The sequence below is a fragment of the Lissotriton helveticus genome, chromosome 9 (assembly GCF_964261635.1).
Source record: "Lissotriton helveticus chromosome 9, aLisHel1.1, whole genome shotgun sequence".
In the NCBI taxonomy this organism is placed as follows: domain Eukaryota; kingdom Metazoa; phylum Chordata; class Amphibia; order Caudata; family Salamandridae; genus Lissotriton; species Lissotriton helveticus.
Window position 1 is genome coordinate 553,622,628 of NC_136070.1, and position 23,549 is coordinate 553,646,176.

The window sequence follows — 23,549 nt, forward strand, 5'->3', positions numbered from 1 at the left end:
GCAAGCTAGACTACGGCAACACTCTCTATGCCAGAATCACCAAACAACTCCTAGACAGACTCTACACCATTCAAACCATCTCTGCAAGACTCATACTCTACCTCCCTTGCCAAATTACCATCACACCATGCCTCAGAAAGCTTCACTGGCTCCCCTTTCATAAGTAAAGCCAATTCAAAGTTCTCAGGCACACATACAAAGCCCTACACAACACAGAATCAGAATGACTAAACAGCCACATCCACTTTCACCTCCCCACCAGACATCTATGCCCTGAATAACTCACATACACGCCACGCTTTCACAGAAGCAAAACTGGAGGGCCCTTATTCTCCTACCTCGTACCCAAGACATGGAACAAACTCCCTAAACACATCGGAGCCTCCTCCTCACTTCTTGAGTTCTGCAATAAGCTGAAGACCTGGCTCTTTGCATGAGCACATTGAGGACCACATACTTACACACCTGTCCAAGCACCTGGATACTATCTCGAGTGATTAGTGCAAAATACAAATCAATCATGTTGTACCATTGAGCGCTATGCTGTGTAATGCTTGGTTGTTATTTTATGACGATGTAATATGTGGTGTATGTTATGTTATAGTGTCTTATGTTATATCATTGGTTCTACCAAGATAATACTTCAAAGTCAAACCGTGTCTCTCCATTACAGGCTGGCATATCACATCTGCGGTCTAACAAAAGTGGTATTTAATGCTTTATCACCAAAACACAATGGGAATGAAATGGGGCAATGTAACCATCCTCGACCTTGATGGAAAACCCTTCCAATCAATGACACACCATGAAAACTATATGATAGCCAATGGTTGAAGGGGCTGACCAAAGCCCACTCTTTCTCATAATCATTTTTTGAATCAATGGTTACATAAATCCTTGAAGGTCAGTTAAAACTGTCTGTAGCCATGCCAAAAAAGGGTTAAATACTGAATTTCACATCACAATTTGTGCTTAAATGTGTTTAAAAAGCATAGGTTCTTCAAGGGCGTTCCTCACATGTTCCAAAACCTTTGTGGTGTTGATTAAGCAAGCCTTGCCCTCAGGCATGTTGTGTTTTCACAAGAACTCCGTGTCTAAGCAGTTTATGTTCGCCGTATTTTCCGTACGAAAACTCATAGGTTATCGAGATAATTGTGAGAACTAATTTTCACATAGGTGTCCTTTTTGATAGCCTCATTCTGACTCTTACATTTCATTTCTTTATATTTTAATATCCCTCCCCTTCCCAAGAAATGATCATACATATATTTTACAATCTGTAGACAGTAGAGCTAGGCAGATTTTACAGGTCCTTGTAGCAATGATAAGACCTTGCAGGTCTGACAGAAAACAGAGCACACTAATCTGGCAAGTGTGGGTTTCAGACAGAAGCAGAGAGCGTCATTCAAATATCTGTTATAAATATATATTTTGAAATGCCACAGTTGCGTCCTTAAACATCAGCTTGCCAGTTTATTGAATCTCGTATTCTGCTGTTAAATGCAAGATTTCCATTAAAATTAAAATAACTAAAATAAACTCTACATTTGTCATATAAAAATAATGTGATTATCTAGAATGTGCCAAGAACTATTACCATTGGCCCTGGATGCGGAGGCAGCAAACTCTTGCTTTGATGAGTGGGTAACATTAGGCTTGGATAGGTGCATTCTGGCTAAACTGGGGGGAAAGATGCGGAGGACGTCCAACCCCTGGTTTAATGATTTGCTACTTGCAGCTAAAAAGGGCTGCAAGCAGCTTGAACGTGCTTGGAGATGCTCTTATGATGGGGGGGGGGGAATGAATATCGAGCCGCCGTTAAACAGTACCATAAGCTAATTCGGAGAGCCTGAGCGGAATTTGTGGCCGATAAAATTCTGGCTAGCACGAACCCAGCCAAAACTATCTTCTCCTTGCTGAAGGATATGAAGAGTGGTGGGGTTATGGGGTCCTCACCGATCTCTTCAGATCAGCAATGCAATGAGCTGGCTTGGTAATTTGTGAACAAAGTGGAAAAGATTTATCTTGAGCTACCTACTCTGGCTCCGTCAGTTGAAGAGGCGGTTTTGAGGGCCACCTGTCCCCTTAGGGAAAACATCTTGTCCTCTTTTCCTCCGGTGACACATATGGAGTTGAGTCCCTCTGTTTGAAGATAAAATCGGGCTCACCGGCTGATCCTTTGACGCCGGCCCACTTTCGTCAGTTTCACACTTCCCTCTCTCCGCTGAGAACTGACTTAATCAACCTTTCCTTGGCATCAGCTTCGGTACCAGGGGCGTTGAAACATGCGAAAGTAATCCCGCTGCTCAAAAAAGCCACCTTAGATCCTATGGAGTCAGGCAACTATTGCCCCATCTCTCAACTGCCCTTCCTGGCAAAGGTGGCCGAATCTTATGTGAATTCCATTCTCTCTAAGCATATTGAGCAGAATGCCATTTTGGATCCATCACAGCATGGCTTCAGAGCCCATCATAGCACTGAGTCTGCTCTGCTCGTAGTTACGGGAGCCATTCGGGCGAAGCTGGATGTCGGTGACTCAGTGGCCTTGGTCCTTCTGGACCTAAGTGCCGCTTTTGATACCGCTTCTCATACAATCCTTCTAAGTCGCCTATATGAAATTGGCATAAGGGATACAGCGCTAAATTGGTTCAGGTCCTTTTTGGAGGGGAGGTCTTTTCAAGTTCTTGTGCCTCCTTTCCATTCCCAGGAGTTTGTCTTGTTCCAGGGGGTGCTGCCGGGCTCAGTGTTGAGCCCCTTACTGTTTAACATCTATGCCCGGACTTTAGCTGTTCTGGTCAAAGAGCGGGGCTTGTCACTGGTGTTGTACACGGATGACACCCAATTGGTAATTGCTGTTTCCAAAAAATGCTGCATTTATCTGGACAAGTTTAAAAAAGACCTTTCAGCGATCGCAGACTGGATGGCGCTAAACTGCTTGCAGCTGAACGCCAGTAAGTCCGAGATCTTATTGTTTGGGAAGGATCAGGGACTGTGGTCTGAGCAATGCTAGCCAGATCGCCTTAAACCTGCCCCCTTGCCCAAGGAGACTGTGAAAAATCTGGGCGTGTGGTTTGACAGCGCCCTGACATTTGACGCACAAGCAAAGGCTGTGGCTGGGGCGTGTTTTGGGCTTCTGAGAGGCTTGAAGCCGTTGCTGGGTTTCTTCCCTCCAAAGGTGCGCCAAACTATTATCCAGGCCGCAATTCTATCCAGACTGGACTATGGCAACTGCCTATACTTGGGAGCCAATAAGGCCAGTGTTAAGCGTCTACAGAGAGTACAGAATGCAGCAGCCCGCATTCTGGTGGCCCTCCCAAAATCCTGCTCAGTCTCCCATGTGCTTCGCAAACTTCATTGGCTGCCTGTTGAGAAGCGCATTCAATTTAAGGCGATTTGTGTGTTGCATCGGATTCTGACGTCACAAGCGCCTGCGGGGTTGGTTAAACTGTTGGAGCTCTATGTGCCACGGCGCTCCCTGAGATCAGCGGATTTAGCACTGGTCTGCACCCCTCGTGTCTGGAAAGCCAGAGCGGGTGGTCGTTCTTTCCGCAGCTTGGCTGCGCAACTTTGGAACTCGCTCCCTGTATCCATTAGAGCCATTCAAAGCCACTTTGCTTTTCGAAAAGCAATAAAGACCTGGCTCTTCCCTGTGTAATCTTTACCCTTTTGGTTCCTGCTCAGGAGCCTGTGGTCGCGCTAGGGCACCCCGTCGCTGGGGCAGCTATGCGCGTTACAAATCCGAAAATATATAAATAAATAAATAATTGTATTAATTCTAGCATTTTATTGGGGGTGAGAACCATCATGCCATGGTTGCAAACGATATTTGCAGCTGTGTAAGTGGCTGCATGTATTTTCATAGACTAAGAAAGTTTTAAATGCAGCTGGCCAGCAGAGGAGGTATGTAGTTAATGTTTCACCATTCCTGTGGAAGAAGTTGAGCCTAATGGCACACAAGATAGCTTGCATGTATTCCAATTTTGAATTACGGTATAAAATCAGACAGCTTAACTGCCATACTTTCTTTCACTCGCTGGGTCTCGTAAGCGGGTCTTGGGATCATACGACAAGGTTATGTCCAAAACTATAGGCTACCTTTATATTTTGTTCTGCATAACATCTGGAATTGTTGGCTCTGTAGTACACCCTCTCAGGTCTATTCTAAAGGGGAAACATCCCTTACAAAGCAGTCATTACTTCTCACTGCTTTTACAATGCAGCTGTTAGAACACAACTGCCTTTAAATCGCATGCCATTACAAGGCATGTCACTACAATGCATGCCATTACCACACATGTCACTACAACGTATGCCATTACAATCCATACCATTACAACACATGTCATTACAACGCATTATAAGGTATGTAATAGAAAGGTTTTAGTTTTAGGGTGGGTATGGGTTTTGGGGTAGATGGGAATAGTAATTTTTACCCCTACTCTATCCAACACTTTCTCTACTGTTGCACTCACTGGAGTGGGAATAGTATTTTTTATCCCTACACTTTCCAACACTTACCCTACTTTTGCACTCACTGGAGAGGGAATAGTCATTTTTTCCCCTACACTATCCAACACTAACCCTACTCTTCCCCCTAAAAGTATTATGTATTGTAATGGTATGCATTGTAATGGTATGCATTGTAATAGAATGCGTTGTAATGGTATGCATTATAATGGAATGCGTTACAATGGCATGCGTTGTAAAATCATGTAATGTAATGGTAGTTGCGATGTGAAAACTGTTGTAAAAGCATGCATTGTAATTGTTTGCCTTGTATATCATATATTCATTCCAAAGCGAGGCTCGGGATCCCGGTTCTATAACTTACCATGTGGCACTAGGGAGGTCATATTCATTTGCAACAATTCTAACTCTAAAAAGTTGAAAAGCATGAAGCAGTCAAATGGTAAGGAACAGAATTATCCAGTCAAATTAGGGAAAAATGAACGAATCTTCTTTTGCAACAGCATAGTAGGGCGAAGCACTGGTATAACACAAAATGATGGGACCCCCCTGCAGAATGTGAAAGGGGCCCGAGTTCCCATATCTTATAAATATTTACAGGTTTTAGGATGAATAGGTGCCCCTTGAGGGGTTGGGACCCCGAAAAAGGTTGAGGGCTCCTCTGCCCCGTAGGGGCAGCAGGAACTTGTGTAACGCCCCTGGGGAGGAGGGTCTGGCTCGCCTAACATTAGGAAAAGAAGGTCTAAAGCTAAATACCAAACAAAATTAACTTTTGAAAGAAGTGCCAAGAAAGGCACAGCTTCCAGAGAATATGTTCCTGTCCAAGGACAAACATCACCAGGTCCACTATCAAGAATTGCACAGCTTCTAGAAAGCCTTCAAATTAAATGACAAACGTCTTCACACCCCACTGAGTCAGATGGAAACCACTAAACTCCATCTTTTACAAAAACTATCGAAATTCCACAGAGGGCGGATTACCTTACTGCTGGTGAACATGATGAGTATATTCTCCATGGACTACATACACATGTGGAAAATCATTGTAGTACAATTCTTTTACTGATACCAGGAAAATAATGAGAACTTGTCACTGTGCCTTGGAGCGATTTTTATTGTCTGTAAACAAAGTTTTAGCTAAAGTTTGAGTATTTTCTGGAGTATATATCTAATAGAATTTTACATTTTTACTGTGAATATAGACATGGTTTTAGGCTGAATTGTTTTATTGTCCTATGTAATTTTATGTCAAATGTTTTACTATGTAAATGTTTTAAAGATTAAGATCTAAATAAATATATTTTTTGACTGACTGACTACTGGGTCACTTACATGAGTGAGGCCATGTTAGTTGTGGGTTACTGCAGTAATCTTATATTTTTCACGGCACTAATAACAAGAGTGCTACTGGCATAGAAATCGCACTCTCAAGAATTTCCTGCACTTGCAGTATGTTAGACGACGCTGAAATTTGCAATGGACAATAAAAGAATCTACTATAAACGGAGTGGTGAGTTCAAGTAAATTTAAAATATATGCACCCCATTGAAAGAGGCTCAAAGAGCTTATTAAATAATCCTCAGCATTTAATGAGTAGATTTTTCATCTTTCGAACCAAAGATAGTTTGAAGTGATTTAAAGGGCATTTACATTTTTTTAGTTTGCATTATTGAATAATTTTGAATGTTTCTTCAACAGGCTGCCCTCCTAATAAATTGTAAAAAAAACACCAAGCCTCCCACTGCATAAATTGTCACATCTTGCAGTACCCTTCTTGTCTGATGGCAAATACCATCACAGTAACTGCCAAGAACGGCACAGTTTCCCAAAAACAACCACATCTCATGGCAAACACATTACACCCACTGCTAAGCTTTCAGTATATCTTCCTTCATAATGGCAAACAACTTCTCTCCCACTTTCTGGCATGGCACTGCTTCCAGACTTCGTTCTCCCTCATTACATACAGCATCACACCCATTGCCAAGATTTGCACAGCTCCTCGAAGTCCTCCCAGTGTAATGTCAGCCACCATTAACCTCACAGCCAAGAATAGCACAGTCTCCCATTATGCTTCTAGATAATAAACACATTTTACAACTGTGTCAAGAATGACACGTTTGCATAGAGACAACAAACCCCATCACACCCAATGGCAAACATGTCTCAGATTATCTCAGAACAATAATCTAACTTTCCAAAAGCATTTTTGGCTAATAACAAACACCATCACACACACTGCAAAGAATGGCACAGCTTTCAAACACCTTCTGTCGAATGACAACAAAGAAACACGTAACCAAGAACGACACGCTTTCAGACACATTACTTTCTAATGAAAAAACCACCAAGAGCCACTCCCCCTCCCTAGACAAATCTAAGCTGAAATGACCCTTAGAAAACAACTCCTAAAGTTTTCTTTCCCTATTCTTTCTCCAGATGCTGAAATCCAGCATGCAGAAAGAGCTGGCAGCTCAAAAGACATCCTACAGTGTGCTAGACATAGTCCGTACACCTATGCTACGCCGCATTTCCTTCTGCCTCGGGCTCGTGTGGTAGGTAAAGAAGCCATTGTAATTTGAGAAATAGAATAAATTCATTCATGGATATTTGGGACCATGGTTCGAATTGTAAATGTGCGTTCGTCTAGAGCGCACATTTCCAAATAATAATAATATATTAACGCACAATGTATGCTAATTTGTATTTTCAAATGTAAATGAGAATTATGTAATTTTAAGGCTTCTTAAAACAAAAAAAATGTTCAATCCATTGCTTTTTCGGTTGTTAGACAAAAGGTGTGCGCTGCAGCTGATGTATAATGGCAGAATGTGTGTTGTACCATTGTTAGTGCCACAGAATGCCTGGTGCACTTTGGTGGCAGAAAGAGAAATGTAGCAGTACTTGTGCAACAATTGCATAGTTTTGGCATTGATGGACTGGACGCTGTCTTCCCTTTGGCTGCAATATGTAATACTCTTTAATCCTGAGCCTGTCCCTTTAGCCAACCATTCCAAATCTTCTAAGCACACAGAGTTTTAAGGATGCCCGACTATATATTCCCTGTTAGAAATACAATGAGCCTATTATTTTCTACTATCGGACAATTCCGTAAGCATTTTCAGTCCTAGAGTTCAAAGTTTATGTATTCCTGCATCATTCTATTGAAGCCCTTTAGCCCTAGAGATGAAAGATTCTGTATAGCCTGCATCATTTGAGCCCATCTCGCCCTAAAGGCAAAAATATCTGCATCAAAATCCTAATCCATCCAAACCTAGAGGGGAAAGCCTTGGTAGTCCTACACTGAAGCCCATGAGTCTGTTGCGGTCTAGAAGTGATGAGGCTTTATGGTCCTGTGTCAATGTCATGAGCCCATCCAAGTCTCCAAGTGACAAATAAGCCAGTTACTTTTGCCCAAAGCTGTTACTGGACACAGGAAAAAATGGTTTTATAATACAAGATGTGGAGCTTTAAAAACTTACCAGAGGTGGCACAATAGGTGTATCTCTGTATGAATCCTAAAAGAAGCAAATCTTAAAGCTTAACATATATATATATATATATATATTCACTGAAAAAACCATAGGTTATAGACCATATATAGTTAGGAATTAGCATTTACAAAACCTTGAAAATTCACTGAAAAAACCATAGGTTATAGACCATATATAGTTAGGAATTAGCATTTAAAAAACCTTATTTTACTCACACAAAACCATTGAAATTCCATATATAGTTAGTTGCACTAACTATATATGGCGCACCCGCAATCCACTGCTGATCATGTCACATATTACATCATTCATGACATGGTCAGTGACATCACTGATGACATCACTGATGACATCTCAAATGACATCACTGATGACAACATCCAGTGACTGTATTTTTCTGTAAAGTTAAAATATGTCTTGAGTGGATGTATAAGTGTCTGGATGAAGGATTTAGTAGGTGCATGACTGACTGTATGAGTGAGTGATTAAATGTGTCTCACTGAATGCATGGGTTAGTGACTAAACTGTCTTAATTTGTGCATCATTATGTCTGTTGTTCTGTAAACTGCTGCATGTGTTGATCATTAGCTATACGAGAGGCTATATGTGTTATTAATTGGTTGCCCAAGTATTTCTATGGGAGATTGAGTTTGTGTGGGGGTGGCTGGAAGGTGTGAGACTCTATGCATAGATGTGTGAGCAGTTTATTCACTAGGTGTATGAGTTCAAGAGTGCATGTGGAAACAGCTACATGGGCAGTTGACTGTGTGCATGAGTGTATTGATGAGTGAATGGATATCTCAATGCTACATGTCATAGTAAGTACATATGTAAAACACAGTACATGTGAGAGTTGGCATATATAAATAACTGTGCATGAGAGCCACTGAATGAGTGAGTGGTTGTATCGATCATTGTGAACTTGTATCAGGGATTGTATAAGAGAGTAAATATGTGTTAGTATATGTTTCAATAAGTAAGGTGTGTTTAACTGTATAGTTGAAGAAATGGAGGTGAGATTGTTTCTTTGCATGACTGACTGGGTGTGTGAGTAACTCCATGGATGAGTGGCAGTGTGTGAGTGTCTGTATACACTGAGTGTATCTAAGGTTATATTAGAGTCTGAAGAGGTTTATCGTATTAGCACAAGAATGATGTCAAATGAGATGTCATCAGTGATGTCATTTGAGATGTCATCAGTGATGTCATCAGTGATGTCACTGACCATGTCATGAATGATGTAATATGTGACATGATCAGCAGTGGATTGCGGGTGCGCCATATATAGTTAGTGCAACTAACTATATATGGAATTTCAATGGTTTTGTGTGAGTAAAATAAGGTTTTTTAAATGCTAATTCCTAACTATATATGGTCTATAACCTATGGTTTTTTCAGTGAATTTTCAAGGTTTTGTAAATGCTAATTCCTAACTATATATGGTCTATAACCTATGGTTTTTTCAGTGAATTTCAATGGTTTTTTAATAGCAAATATCATAAGCTGTCGAATGTCAAGTACGTGGTAAGTAAAAACATTTTCGTGTTTATGCACACTGATCTGCTTTGAATGCTGCCCCCCACCCCTCATTTCTATTAGGAGTACTCTCTCTTTGCAGATAGTGAAGGGTAGTTAACGCAGCCCTTTGCCCCCTTTGTAATCCGTCGTGCCTGCTTCTCTCTCCATTTGATTGATTGTTCTCTTTGGTTCATTCTCTATTTACAAACAAGCACAGAGTCGCAATACTCTGTTTAGTCTTTGCAGATAGCGAAAAATCGTGTAAAAAAACAAAAGGAATCGAGCAAAATCAGTAGGCCACTAATGGGATCTCTTTTTGACCTCGCTAAAATAGAAACATTAGGAACAACCTGTTGAAAATAGCAATGCGTATGTACATAAGCGGCGTTCATTTGTGTTCACAGTACCCCTTGTTGATTGTTTCAATCGAGCATTGAATTGTTCGATGTTAATTCTCTTAAGGATCTTCTCTACCTGCAAACGAGGAAGAATAGGAATATTCTCTCTCCCTTTGCAGATAGTGAAGGGTAGGTAACGCAAGCCTTTAACACGTCGTACCTATTTCATTCCTCATTGATTGATTGATTGTCCGAACATTGACTGTTTGGGAATTAGTTCTTTTTGGAGGTATTCCCTGTTTGCAAATAAACGTAGGAAAATCTTTGCAAGTAGTGAAAGGGTACGTAATGCGGACCTTTCTCCCCCGTTGTAATCTGTCATGCCTATCTACTCCCCACTGATTGATGCACCTGTTTCACCCGGACCATTTACTAGACATACGTCATCTGGCCCGACCAGAGAGCACCCCTAGTGAAAAGGACATATGCAATAATAACGAAGTGATCACTGTATCCTGTTAACAGAAACTTTAGCATGAAACAACCTGGAAAGAAAAGAATAGGAAAACGAAAATCAGTAGGCCACTGATGAACATGAACTTTTATTAAACAACGAACAAAGAAACGATAACATAACGTAATGATAAAACCTATTAATGTCCTAGAAACAAGAAAACGTTAAAATATGCCAGTGGTGAGAGACCAGAAAAACAGTAAGAGAAACCAAATCACCCCTCGCTGTCCCACCGCCTGCCACGCCAAAAAAATCGATAGACTAGGGAAAATGCAAGTCAGTAGAACATCCGCCCCCACTCTGGAAACTTCCAAGGTGGGGCAGGGTTCCGGCTACGCCCAGCCGGGAGCAGCCCATATAAGGCAGGTCCTGCTGCCACGCCTCGGAGATCCTAACGTAGGGTGTAGCCGGAGGAGAGGCCGAGACCAACGGGACCCGGCCAGGGAATTGCCTTTACAACGCTGAACAGTTGCAGGGGGGGGGAATGTCTCCTCGACCCTCCCCTCTCTCTCCCAGTCCGGCCGCGGTGGCCCTTGAGAGTTGCAGGTAGTCCCGCCACATGCTCTTCCGGTCCGGCCACCAACGGTCGGGGGGCCGAGACCGACGGAATCCGGCTGCAGCCGATAAACCAAGAAACCCGTTCATGGGGCCAGAGCCAGGGGCGTCCGGCCGACATCTACCGGAAGCCCGGCCCGAAGACGGACGGGACACTTCTTCTTTCTTGTATAATTGCTGCAACAACCCTGGGGGGGGATGTCTTGCACATGCCTCCGACCCCCCCCCCTCGTCCTCATCGCCTGGTCCGGCCATAACAAATCTCAAGCGAGACGCCGTGGGGTGCACTGGGAGGGAGAGACGGTGCGAACAGGCCTCTCCCGCCTCCCCAGTGGAGGCTTCCCAGCTGCACCCTCAGCGGTCCAGGCGCCCGGAAAAGAGTTCTTCCACTGTGGCCATGCTGCAACGTCTCGCCCGGCAGGGTGGAGCCCGTCCGCTCATTTGACCCCGCGATCGCCAGTAGCTACCGAACTCTCAAAATGGCGGTCGACCTGGCAAGAGCGGGCCCAGCATAAAGAAATGGCCCGGTCACTGGTTGACTCCACCACCGTAGTCCTCCACGACCTTGAAGATTCTAGAGGAGCCGCGGGAGTCTCCGACCCCCGATGGGGAATGACTGCCATGATCACCCGTGGAGTGACGAAACTGTATCCGCGGGACGTCGGCGCCAGCCTCACTTTGAATTACTAGAATCCTGCAGACCTCACTTCCGGTGAAAGCACAGTGTGACCCGGTAGGAAAAATTGTTGCACCCCCTCCCCTTTTTGACTGATAGTTCAAACCACCGATCCTTTCCTTTGCCCTTTTAACGGAACTTTGGACTGCCTCCCCCTCTTTTACATTTTCTAGAGAAAACAAAACATTAACCACTACATTAGCATAGCAGTTGACACCAGAACTGTTTTCAAATTGAAAACCAACAACATCTTCAACAGAATCCTTTTTGTTTCTGCTGTGACCCTGCTCCAGCACAGGCATTGTCCCCAGCAGTAATTCTGCAATGCCGGTAAGAATAGCTGTGGTGCCTACTGGACTCACTCACCCCCGCGGCGCCCCACGCCGTTATTTGCTGGGCGGCAACTTGCTAGACATCACCTTCGTGACATCCAGATTTCAGCGCGTTCTGCTGCCTTGGAACTATTCGCACAACAGACCGCTACTGACAAGAATATTTCATTATTGGTGCTGTCAATTTCAATAAATCTATTACTGTTTTTGTTTTGTTGTATATATTTATATGTTATTAAAGTTTTATATTCCTACTACTTTGTTGGAGTGCTATATATTTTTTATGTGACACATAATTGTAAAAACTTTGATGTACAAAGAGTCATTCCTGGAATCTTCCGCTTCAGGCTCGGTCCCCTCCCCAATCACAATACAGGATAGTTTTCAGATAGTAGGAACACGTGTGGTGTGACGGATCTCATCGGGTGTGGGCCTTGATCTACTATAACTCCTTTGAAGAGGGGTGATTCTTTACAGCTGGGGCCATAAACTACATCTGCAGGGCTAGCTGATAGCCTGGACAATCGGACACAGAGGAAGAGGAGTGTCAGAGGGTGCGGTAGTGAATAGGGCGAAAGGGAGGTGTCGGGCGGGCACAGTGTGATTCTCAGGGAAGAGCAGCGCAGATGGGGGGAGGTTTATTGCCCATGCATAAGACAGAGAGCGGGGGTGACCAGTGCCTGGGGAAGATGCTTGCGAGGGTGAGGAGCCATGCTACGAATCGACAGCGTGCAGAGAGTGGGTCTGGTCAAGACATCTAAAATGGCTGCCGTGCACGACAAAAGTGTGGCATTTCAAAAAAGGCAAGATGGCGCAGACAATGTTTTTCAACACTTCCTCATTTCCTTCGAATCGAACGTTAACAGACGTTGGGGCATATTACCAAAGTTAAGCGATATTTATCGCTAACGATGCTTACCAACCAATTTTTTACCACTAAGCATCGTCAGAAATTATCGAAGATAAACCTTACTATTATCAAGGTTTATCGCAAATGCGATAATAAACGGCCGCAATGCATGAATATCGCTAAAAACTCAGCGATATTCATGCATTACCGAGCTAATACTCTTAGCCATGTTATCCACCTCCCATTGGATAACATGGCTAAGAACTGCTCAGGGCAGGTGTTACTTTTTGGAGATATTCGCGCTTAGCGCGAATATCTCCAAAAGTTGGTAATAGGAGATAGATATCTTGCATGTTGTAATGCAAGTTATTGTGGTATATGGAACTCATACCATAATCTCTCAGGAAAGCAGAAACTGATCCTTTTGGGACCGCCTAAAAAGGCCTAGGGGGTGAGGAGTACTCTACTTTGCCCCCTTTTCACGTTCCGAACTATTTTATTTTACTCTCTTCTGTAATTACACAAAATACCAGCGATAAGATGCATCGGAGACACACAGTGAGAGAAAGGAGGCCGGAGATGAAGAAGACATGTCAAATACACATTGGAGATAATATAGTGGCAGAAGGGAAGTAAATATGAGTAAACTTACCATGTAACATAAAAATGTTGCACTCTATACTATAAGTCTCATTTTATACTACAATCACTTCGCTACAACCTCATAAATTAAAAATAAAAATAAATAATGTCTCAAACAATTTTTGATTTCTAAATATAAATTTATTCTTCAGAATTTTCTAAATTTGAAACAACTAGTAACATGTCCTCATCAGTAATTTCCTCTTCAATCATCTCATCTGGAATCTCCTCATTAAAAGTCTGCAATGATGATTCTTGTAACTCTATGGTCTCCAAACACTCGATAAATTCGCCATCAAGAGATTGATCAAAAAAATCATTCAAGTCATCTCCTCCTTCTGACAATATTTCATTATTGGTGCTGTCCATTTCAATCAATGTAGTGGAATCATTCAAGTCATCTCCTCGTGACAATATTTCATTATTGGTGCTCTCAATTTCAATCAATGTAGTGGAATCATTCAAGTCATCTCCTCCTTGTGACAATATTTCATTATTGGTGCTGTCCATTTCAATCAATCTAATGGAATCATACAAGCCATCTCCTCCTTGTGACAATATTTCATTATTGGTGCTCTCAATTTCAATCAATGTAGTGGAATCATTCAAGTCATCTCCTTGTGACAATATTTCATTCTTGGTGCTGTCCATTTCAATCAATCTAATGGAATCATACAAGTCATGTCCTCCTTGTGACAATATTTCATTATTGGTGCTCTCAATTTCAATCAATGTAGTGGACAATTCAAAAGAAATTGCCACGGTCTCTTCATTGTGAGCCATTTTATTTTGAAATTGCTTGCTGTAAATTGCAGAAAAAAATAATCACTTTCATTTATCGTTTTTAGTAATACATAATATAAAACTAACTTCATCAAGTATTTAGTATAACAGAAGGACTGCAAATAAATAACAGAAAACATTTTTCAAATTATCTTCAAGTGTACAACATAGTTCCCCTTACAAATTAACAACTCACCTTTTTAAAAGTAGCAGAAGTGTTAGTACTGTGTAAATCAAACACCAGAAATTCACCACCAAAAATTCCTCACAAATGTACCTCAGACAGTAGTATCGCAAAATGGCTGTGGTTTCCTCTCATTTGACATATATACATAACCAATTAACTTTCATCACACACAAATACAAAACCAAAGTAACATTTTAATTGGTTCTAAATTTCAACACTTTCAAATGTGTTTTCCCCATGCAATTTTCCATAGGACATTTACATACGTCTACAGCCTGAATGGCTGAACGGAATTACACCAAACTTGGCAAAATGGTACATCAAACCTAAGAGGTCAGGAAGGATCTACTATGCCCCCTTATGGTCATTTCCCCCTTCACTTTGGCCTCCTCTTGTCTCTCAATCCTACCGAGAGACAAGATGGCGGCCGCTACGGACTGTTTGGAATGTTGACAGACGCCGGAGAACCAATCAGCTTCGCAAAGCTCCGTAACGCGAAAAGTACGCGAAGCGGAGCGCTGTTACAGATATATATCTTTTTTTGAACGTTAATTTCTCAAAATCCACTGGAGCACATATATTGAGACCTAGCAAAGGCACATCGGGCTACCAGTCCCTAATATTTTACCAAGTTTCGTGCAAATCCATTCAGCCGTTCGATTATTATTATTATTATTTTTTTTTGCCCCGCGGGGCCCTTTTAAAACCTCCACATCAAACCTAGGGGGTCAGCGAGGATCTACTATTCCCCCTTATGGTCATTTGCCCCTTCGCTTTCGCCTCCTCTTGTCTCTCGATCCTACCGAGAGACAAGATGGCGGCCGCTACGGACTGTTTGGAATGTTGACAGACGCCGGAGAACCAATCAGCTTCGCTTCACAAAGCTCCGTTGCGCGAAAAGTCCGCGAACCAGAGCGCTAACCGGTCCGCTGTTACAGATATATATCTTTTTTTAAACGTTAATTTCTCAAAATCCACTGGAGCACATATATTGAGACCTACAAAAGGCACATCGGGCTACCAGTCCCTACAATTTTGCCAAGTTTCGTGCAAATCCATTCAGCCGTTCGGGCTAAAAGTGAGGCCAACCGCCCTATGGAAAACTCAATGTTAAAAACACGTTTTGGGACCCCCCTTTTTTCTCGGCCCCCACTGGACGAACCCCCCCCAAATTTTCAAGGGCTGCTCAGAAACAAAATGTGCCATTTTCCTGAAAATTTCAGCCAATTCCGTCCACAAACGCCAAAGTTATTAGACATAGAATTTTCAAAAAACCCATAGAGAAAAAATCCTAACTATATATACCTACTGGCGACCGCCAGTAGGTAATATATATATATATATATATATATATATATATATATATATATCCAAGCAAGACTCCTCCAGCAGAAGAAGAAGAGACCACAAGTGGGGACGTTCTGGAAGCCTTTATTCGGAACACAAAACCACGGCATATATATATATATATATATATATATATATATATATATATATATATATATATATATATATACTGAGAAAGACAAAGGTTACAGGGATGTATAGGTGAGTGTTGGAGTATATATATATGACTGTATGTGTGAGTGAGTGATTGTGGGAGTGGCTGCAAGGGTGAGTGTGTGCCTGTGTCACTGACTGTATAGGTGAGTGAGTATGCGTTAGTATCTGTATGAATAAGTGAGTTGATATGACTGTATAGGTGACTGTGTGATTGACACTATGGGTGAGTGAGTAGGTGTGTAAGTAGCTCTATCAGTGACCGACAGTGTTTGAGCGGTTGTATGAGTGGTTATATAAAGGGCTGTATTGGTGAGTGAGTTGGTGTATGAGTGGCTGTGGGGATGACTAGGTGGACCTATGGATCAGAGGGTGGTTGTCTACATACTGGTATGGTTGTGAGAATGGTAGTGTGGAAGTTGAAGTGGGTGAATGAAAGGTTATATTGGGGTGTGAGTGGGTGTGTGAGAGATTCAGTGGATGATGTCATCAGTGATGTCATTTGAGATTGTATCAGTGATGTCACGTCATGAGTGATGTAATATGTGAGGTCATAAGTAGTGCATTGCTGGGATGTGAGTTATAGCTGAATTTCTCTGGTTTTGTACGAGTGAAACCTGAGTCTAACTATAACGTCTCTGTAACCTTTGTATTTTGAGTACATTTTTAACATTTTTCGAATGCTAATTACTAACTATAACCTTTGGGTTTTTCAGTAAATTTCTATGGTGGGTTAAAAAGAGGAACAAATTTGATGGGAACAACAAGTACCAGAAGACTCTGCAACCCACTGAGGACACCCACTAGGAGGCGAATGAATGCATAAAAAGACACATTGATGTTGTTCCCAATCACCTGATGTAATGTGAGAGGCGTACCTTTGAAGAAGTTCGAGGCTAAACGAAACATGTTGGATTGCCGTTTGTCTCACAATAAATGAATATAAGCTTTGTTGTGGTGTGCAGCTGAACTTTCCTCTGCAAGGGCGAATCCTGGTAAAATATTTAACAATACAGCTCTATCGCAGCAACGCACCTCCCGAAAGCGCGCCAGTGCCTGCCCGAAATTGAGCCCTCTCTGTTGGACCGCGGAAGCAAAAAGGGCAGACAGGTGACGCCGAAGACCGTCTTTTGCAGGGTTCCCGGTCAAACTTGAAAATGGTTTGAACCTGGGGCGCAACGGACTTTACATTCAGAGACCAAATCAATAAACAGACACATTTTACAATTACCCAATGGAGGGTTAAAAAGAGGAACACATTTGATGGGAACAACAAGTACCAGAAGACTCTGTAACCCACTGAGGACGCCCACTAGGGAGCGAATAAATGCATAAAAAGACACATTGATGTTGTTTCCAATCACCTGATGTAATGTGAGAGGCGTACCTTTGAAGAAGTTCGAGGCTGAACGAAACATGTCGGATTGCCGTTTGTCTCACAATAAATGACTATAAGCTTCGTTGTGGTGTGTGGCTGAACTTTCCTCTGCAAGGGGGATTCCTGGTGAAATATTTAACAATACGGCTCTATCGCAGCAATGCACCTCCCGAAAGCGCGCCAGTGCCTGCCCGAAATTGAGCCCTCTCTGTTGGACCGTGGAAGCGAAAAGGGCAGACAGGTGACGCTGAAGACCGTCTTTGGCAGGGTTCCCGGTCAAACTTGAAAATGGTTTGAACCTGGGGCGCAACGGACTTTACATTCAGAGACCATATCAATAAACAGACACATTTTAAAATTACCCAATGGAGGGTTAAAAAGAGGAACAAATTGGATGGGAACAACAAGCACCAGAAGACTCTGCAACCCACTGAGGACGCCCACTAGGGGGCGAATAAATGCATAAAAAGACACATTGCTGTTGTTTCCAATCACCTGATGTAATGTGAGAGGCAAAACCTTTGAAGAAGTTCGAGGCTGAACGAAACATGTCGGATTGCCGTTTGTCTCACAATAAATGAATATAAGCTTCGTTGTGGACGGCGGCTGAACTTTCCTCTGCAAGGGGGATTCCTGGTGAAATATTTAACGATACGGCTCTATCGCAGCAACGCACCTCCCGAAAGCACGCCAGTGCCTGCCCGAAATTGAGCCCTCTCTGTCGAACCGCGGAAGCGAAAAGGGCAGACAGGTGACGTCGAAGACCGTCTTTGGCAGGGTTCCCAGTCAAACTTAAAAATGGTTTGAACCTGGGGCGCAACGGACTTTATATTCAGAGACCATATCTATAAACAAACACATTTTACAATTACCCAATGGAGGGTTAAGAAGAGGAACAAATTTGATGGGAACAACAAGTACCAGAAGACTCAGCAACCCACTGAGGACGCCCACTAGGGGGCGAATAAATGCATAAAAAGACACATTGCTGTTGTTTCCAATCACCTGATGTAATGTGAGAGGCGTACCTTTGAAGGAGTTCAAGGCTGAACGAAACATGTCGGATTGCCGTTTGTCTCACAATAAATTAATATAAGCTTTGTTGTGGTGTGCGGCTGAACTTTCCTCTGCAAGGGGGATTCCTGGTGAAATAAAAAAAATATATATATATATATATATATCCAAACACACAAAGTTGCCCTTGTAAATGAAGCCTCCAGCCAGAGATTCCATATCAGCGTTTTATTAGGGAGGAAAGCTGCAGCTCACATGCCAGAACAGAGTCCTCACATAAACATCGCCCAACGCGTTTCGTGCTCTCCTAAGCACTTGATCACGGGCTGGTTTCTTTCATAGCAGTCCCAAAAGTCAATTGCCAGCACCTGTGTTGATAACTCTCGCCCCAGAAGGCGTGGCAGCCCAAACTGGCTGCTGGTCTTTGTAGTACTGTGCAGTATTACTCCAGTGAGTGGCTCGTGGGGTGCCGAAATTAAAACAAAGTAAAACCCCTGTGGGTTGAAGATCACTGTCCTGAGCATTAAAGTTGCTTTTGTGGCGCTTGCATCCACGCGTCTCTGGCCCTCCAAATGCTGCCGCTGTAAACGTAGCAGAGATCCGCTGACGCGGCGGGGCTTCATTCGCGACCGGACCCAGCTGCAAAATATCCAAACACACAAAGTTGCCCTTGTAAATGAAGCCTCCAGCCAGAGATTCCATATCAGCGTTTTATTAGGGAGGAAAGCTGCAGCTCACATGCCAGAACAGAGTCCTCACATAAACATCGCCCAACGCGTTTCGTGCTCTCCTAAGCACTTGATCACGGGCTGGTTTCTTTCATAGCAGTCCCAAAAGTCAATTGCCAGCACCTGTGTTGATAACTCTCGCCCCAGAAGGCGTGGCAGCCCAAACTGGCTGCTGGTCTTTGTAGTACTGTGCAGTATTACTCCAGTGAGTGGCTCGTGGGGTGCCGAAATTAAAACAAAGTAAAACCCCTGTGGGTTGAAGATCACTGTCCTGAGCATTAAAGTTGCTTTTGTGGCGCTTGCATCCACGCGTCTCTGGCCCTCCAAATGCTGCCGCTGTAAACGTAGCAGAGATCCGCTGACGCGGCGGGGCTTCATTCGCGACCGGACCCAGCCGCAAAATATCCAACACACAAAGTTGCCCTTGTAAATGAAGCCTCCAGCCAGAGATTCCATATCAGCGTTTTATTAGGGAGGAAAGCTGCAGCTCACATGCCAGAACAGAGTCCTCACATAAACATCGCCCAACGCGTTTCGTGCTCTCCTAAGCACTTGATCACGGGCTGGTTTCTTTCATAGCAGTCCCAAAAGTCAATTGCCAGCACCTGTGTTGATAACTCTCGCCCCAGAAGGCGTGGCAGCCCAAACTGGCTGCTGGTCTTTGTAGTACTGTGCAGTATTACTCCAGTGAGTGGCTCGTGGGGTGCCGAAATTAAAACAAAGTAAAACCCCTGTGGGTTGAAGATCACTGTCCTGAGCATTAAAGTTGCTTTTGTGGCGCTTGCATCCACGCGTCTCTGGCCCTCCAAATGCTGCCGCTGTAAACGTAGCAGAGATCCGCTGACGCGGCGGGGCTTCATTCGCGACCGGACCCAGCCGCAAAATATCCAAACACACAAAGTTGCCCTTGTAAATGAAGCCTCCAGCCAGAGATTCCATATCAGCGTTTTATTAGGGAGGAAAGCTGCAGCTCACATGCCAGAACAGAGTCCTCACATAAACATCGCCCAACGCGTTTCGTGCTCTCCTAAGCACTTGATCACGGGCTGGTTTCTTTCATAGCAGTCCCAAAAGTCAATTGCCAGCACCTGTGTTGATAACTCTCGCCCCAGAAGGCGTGGCAGCCCAAACTGGCTGCTGGTCTTTGTAGTACTGTGCAGTATTACTCCAGTGAGTGGCTCGTGGGGTGCCGAAATTAAAACAAAGTAAAACCCCTGTGGGTTGAAGATCACTGTCCTGAGCATTAAAGTTGCTTTTGTGGCGCTTGCATCCACGCGTCTCTGGCCCTCCAAATGCTGCCGCTGTAAACGTAGCAGAGATCCGCTGACGCGGCGGGGCTTCATTCGCGACCGGACCCAGCCGCAAAATATCCAAACACACAAAGTTGCCCTTGTAAATGAAGCCTCCAGCCAGAGATTCCATATCAGCGTTTTATTAGGGAGGAAAGCTGCAGCTCACATGCCAGAACAGAGTCCTCACATAAACATCGCCCAACGCGTTTCGTGCTCTCCTAAGCACTTGATCACGGGCTGGTTTCTTTCATAGCAGTCCCAAAAGTCAATTGCCAGCACCTGTGTTGATAACTCTCGCCCCAGAAGGCGTGGCAGCCCAAACTGGCTGCTGGTCTTTGTAGTACTGTGCAGTATTACTCCAGTGAGTGGCTCGTGGGGTGCCGAAATTAAAACAAAGTAAAACCCCTGTGGGTTGAAGATCACTGTCCTGAGCATTAAAGTTGCTTTTGTGGCGCTTGCATCCACGCGTCTCTGGCCCTCCAAATGCTGCCGCTGTAAACGTAGCAGAGATCCGCTGACGCGGCGGGGCTTCATTCGCGACCGGACCCAGCCGCAAAATATCCAAACACACAAAGTTGCCCTTGTAAATGAAGCCTCCAGCCAGAGATTCCATATCAGCGTTTTATTAGGGAGGAAAGCTGCAGCTCACATGCCAGAACAGAGTCCTCACATAAACATCGCCCAACGCGTTTCGTGCTCTCCTAAGCACTTGATCACGGGCTGGTTTCTTTCATAGCAGTCCCAAAAGTCAATTGCCAGCACCTGTGTTGATAACTCTCGCCCCAGAAGGCGTGGCAGCCCAAACTGGCTGGTGGTCTTTGTAGTACTGTGCAGTATTACTCCAGTGAGTGGCTCGTGGGGTGCCGAAATTAAAACAAAGTAAAACCCCTGTGGGTTGAAGATCACTGTCCTGAGCATTAAAGTTGCTTTTGTGGCGCTTGCATCCACGCGTCTCTGGCCCTCCAAATGCTGCCGCTGTAAACGTAGCAGAGATCCGCTGACGCGGCGGGGCTTCATTCGCGACCGGACCCAGCCGCAAAATATCCAAACACACAAAGTTGCCCTTGTAAATGAAGCCTCCAGCCAGAGATTCCATATCAGCGTTTTATTAGGGAGGAAAGCTGCAGCTCACATGCCAGAACAGAGTCCTCACATAAACATCGCCCAACGCGTTTCGTGCTCTCCTAAGCACTTGATCACGGGCTGGTTTCTTTCATAGCAGTCCCAAAAGTCAATTGCCAGCACCTGTGTTGATAACTCTCGCCCCAGAAGGCGTGGCAGCCCAAACTGGCTGCTGGTCTTTGTAGTACTGTGCAGTATTACTCCAGTGAGTGGCTCGTGGGGTGCCGAAATTAAAACAAAGTAAAACCCCTGTGGGTTGAAGATCACTGTCCTGAGCATTAAAGTTGCTTTTGTGGCGCTTGCATCCACGCGTCTCTGGCCCTCCAAATGCTGCCGCTGTAAACGTAGCAGAGATCCGCTGACGCGGCGGGGCTTCATCCGCGACCGGACCCAGCCGCAAAATATCCAAACACACAAAGTTGCCCTTGTAAATGAAGCCTCCAGCCAGAGATTCCATATCAGCGTTTTATTAGGGAGGAAAGCTGCAGCTCACATGCCAGAACAGAGTCCTCACATAAACATCGCCCAACGCGTTTCGTGCTCTCCTAAGCACTTGATCACGGGCTGGTTTCTTTCATAGCAGTCCCAAAAGTCAATTGCCAGCACCTGTGTTGATAACTCTCGCCCCAGAAGGCGTGGCAGCCCAAACTGGCTGCTGGTCTTTGTAGTACTGTGCAGTATTACTCCAGTGAGTGGCTCGTGGGGTGCCGAAATTAAAACAAAGTAAAACCCCTGTGGGTTGAAGATCACTGTCCTGAGCATTAAAGTTGCTTTTGTGGCGCTTGGGCAACTTTGTGTGTTTGGATATTTTGCGGCTGGGTCCGGTCGCGAATGAAGCCCCGCCGCGTCAGCGGATCTCTGCTACGTTTACAGCGGCAGCATTTGGAGGGCCAGAGACGCGTGGATGCAAGCGCCACAAAAGCAACTTTAATGCTCAGGACAGTGATCTTCAACCCACAGGGGTTTTACTTTGTTTTAATTTCGGCACCCCACGAGCCACTCACTGGAGTAATACTGCACAGTACTACAAAGACCAGCAGCCAGTTCGGGCTGCCACGCCTTCTGGGGCGAGAGTTATCAACACAGGTGCTGGCAATTGACTTTTGGGACTGCTATGAAAGAAACCAGCCCGTGATCAAGTGCTTAGGAGAGCACGAAACGCGTTGGGCGATGTTTATGTGAGGACTCTGTTCTGGCATGTGAGCTGCAGCTTTCCTCCCTAATAAAACGCTGATATGGAATCTCTGGCTGGAGGCTTCATTTACAAGGGCAACTTTGTGTGTTTGGATATTTTGCGGCTGGGTCCGGTCGCGAATGAAGCCCCGCCGCGTCAGCGGATCTCTGCTACGTTTACAGCGGCAGCATTTGGAGGGCCAGAGACGCGTGGATGCAAGCGCCACAAAAGCAACTTTAATGCTCAGGACAGTGATCTTCAACCCACAGGGGTTTTACTTTGTTTTAATTTCGGCACCCCACGAGCCACTCACTGGAGTAATACTGCACAGTACTACAAAGACCAGCAGCCAGTTCGGGCTGCCACGCCTTCTGGGGCGAGAGTTATCAACACAGGTGCTGGCAATTGACTTTTGGGACTGCTATGAAAGAAACCAGCCCGTGATCAAGTGCTTAGGAGAGCACGAAACGCGTTGGGCGATGTTTATGTGAGGACTCTGTTCTGGCATGTGAGCTGCAGCTTTCCTCCCTAATAAAACGCTGATATGGAATCTCTGGCTGGAGGCTTCATTTACAAGGGCAACTTTGTGTGTTTGGATATTTTGCGGCTGGGTCCGGTCGCGAATGAAGCCCCGCCGCGTCAGCGGATCTCTGCTACGTTTACAGCGGCAGCATTTGGAGGGCCAGAGACGCGTGGATGCAAGCGCCACAAAAGCAACTTTAATGCTCAGGACAGTGATCTTCAACCCACAGGGGTTTTACTTTGTTTTAATTTCGGCACCCCACGAGCCACTCACTGGAGTAATACTGCACAGTACTACAAAGACCAGCAGCCAGTTCGGGCTGCCACGCCTTCTGGGGCGAGAGTTATCAACACAGGTGCTGGCAATTGACTTTTGGGACTGCTATGAAAGAAACCAGCCCGTGATCAAGTGCTTAGGAGAGCACGAAACCCGTTGGGCGATGTTTATGTGAGGACTCTGTTC

At 44.5% G+C, this 23,549-nt stretch overlaps 1 protein-coding gene across 2 annotated transcripts in view; it reads left to right on the forward strand.

Annotated features, from left to right (window-relative positions):
- LOC144781546 (solute carrier family 22 member 6-A-like) overlaps nt 1-23,549 on the forward strand; it is a 451,615-nt gene that overhangs the window by 257,907 nt on the left and 170,159 nt on the right. For both annotated transcript variants that reach the window (XR_013601010.1, XM_078660450.1), the window contains exon 6: nt 6,907-7,022. Coding sequence is in view for 1 of the 2 variants with exons in the window: in XM_078660450.1 (XP_078516576.1) it covers nt 6,907-7,022 (116 nt within the window). In the remaining variant the exon portion in view is untranslated. The remainder of the gene's footprint in view (nt 1-6,906; nt 7,023-23,549) is intronic.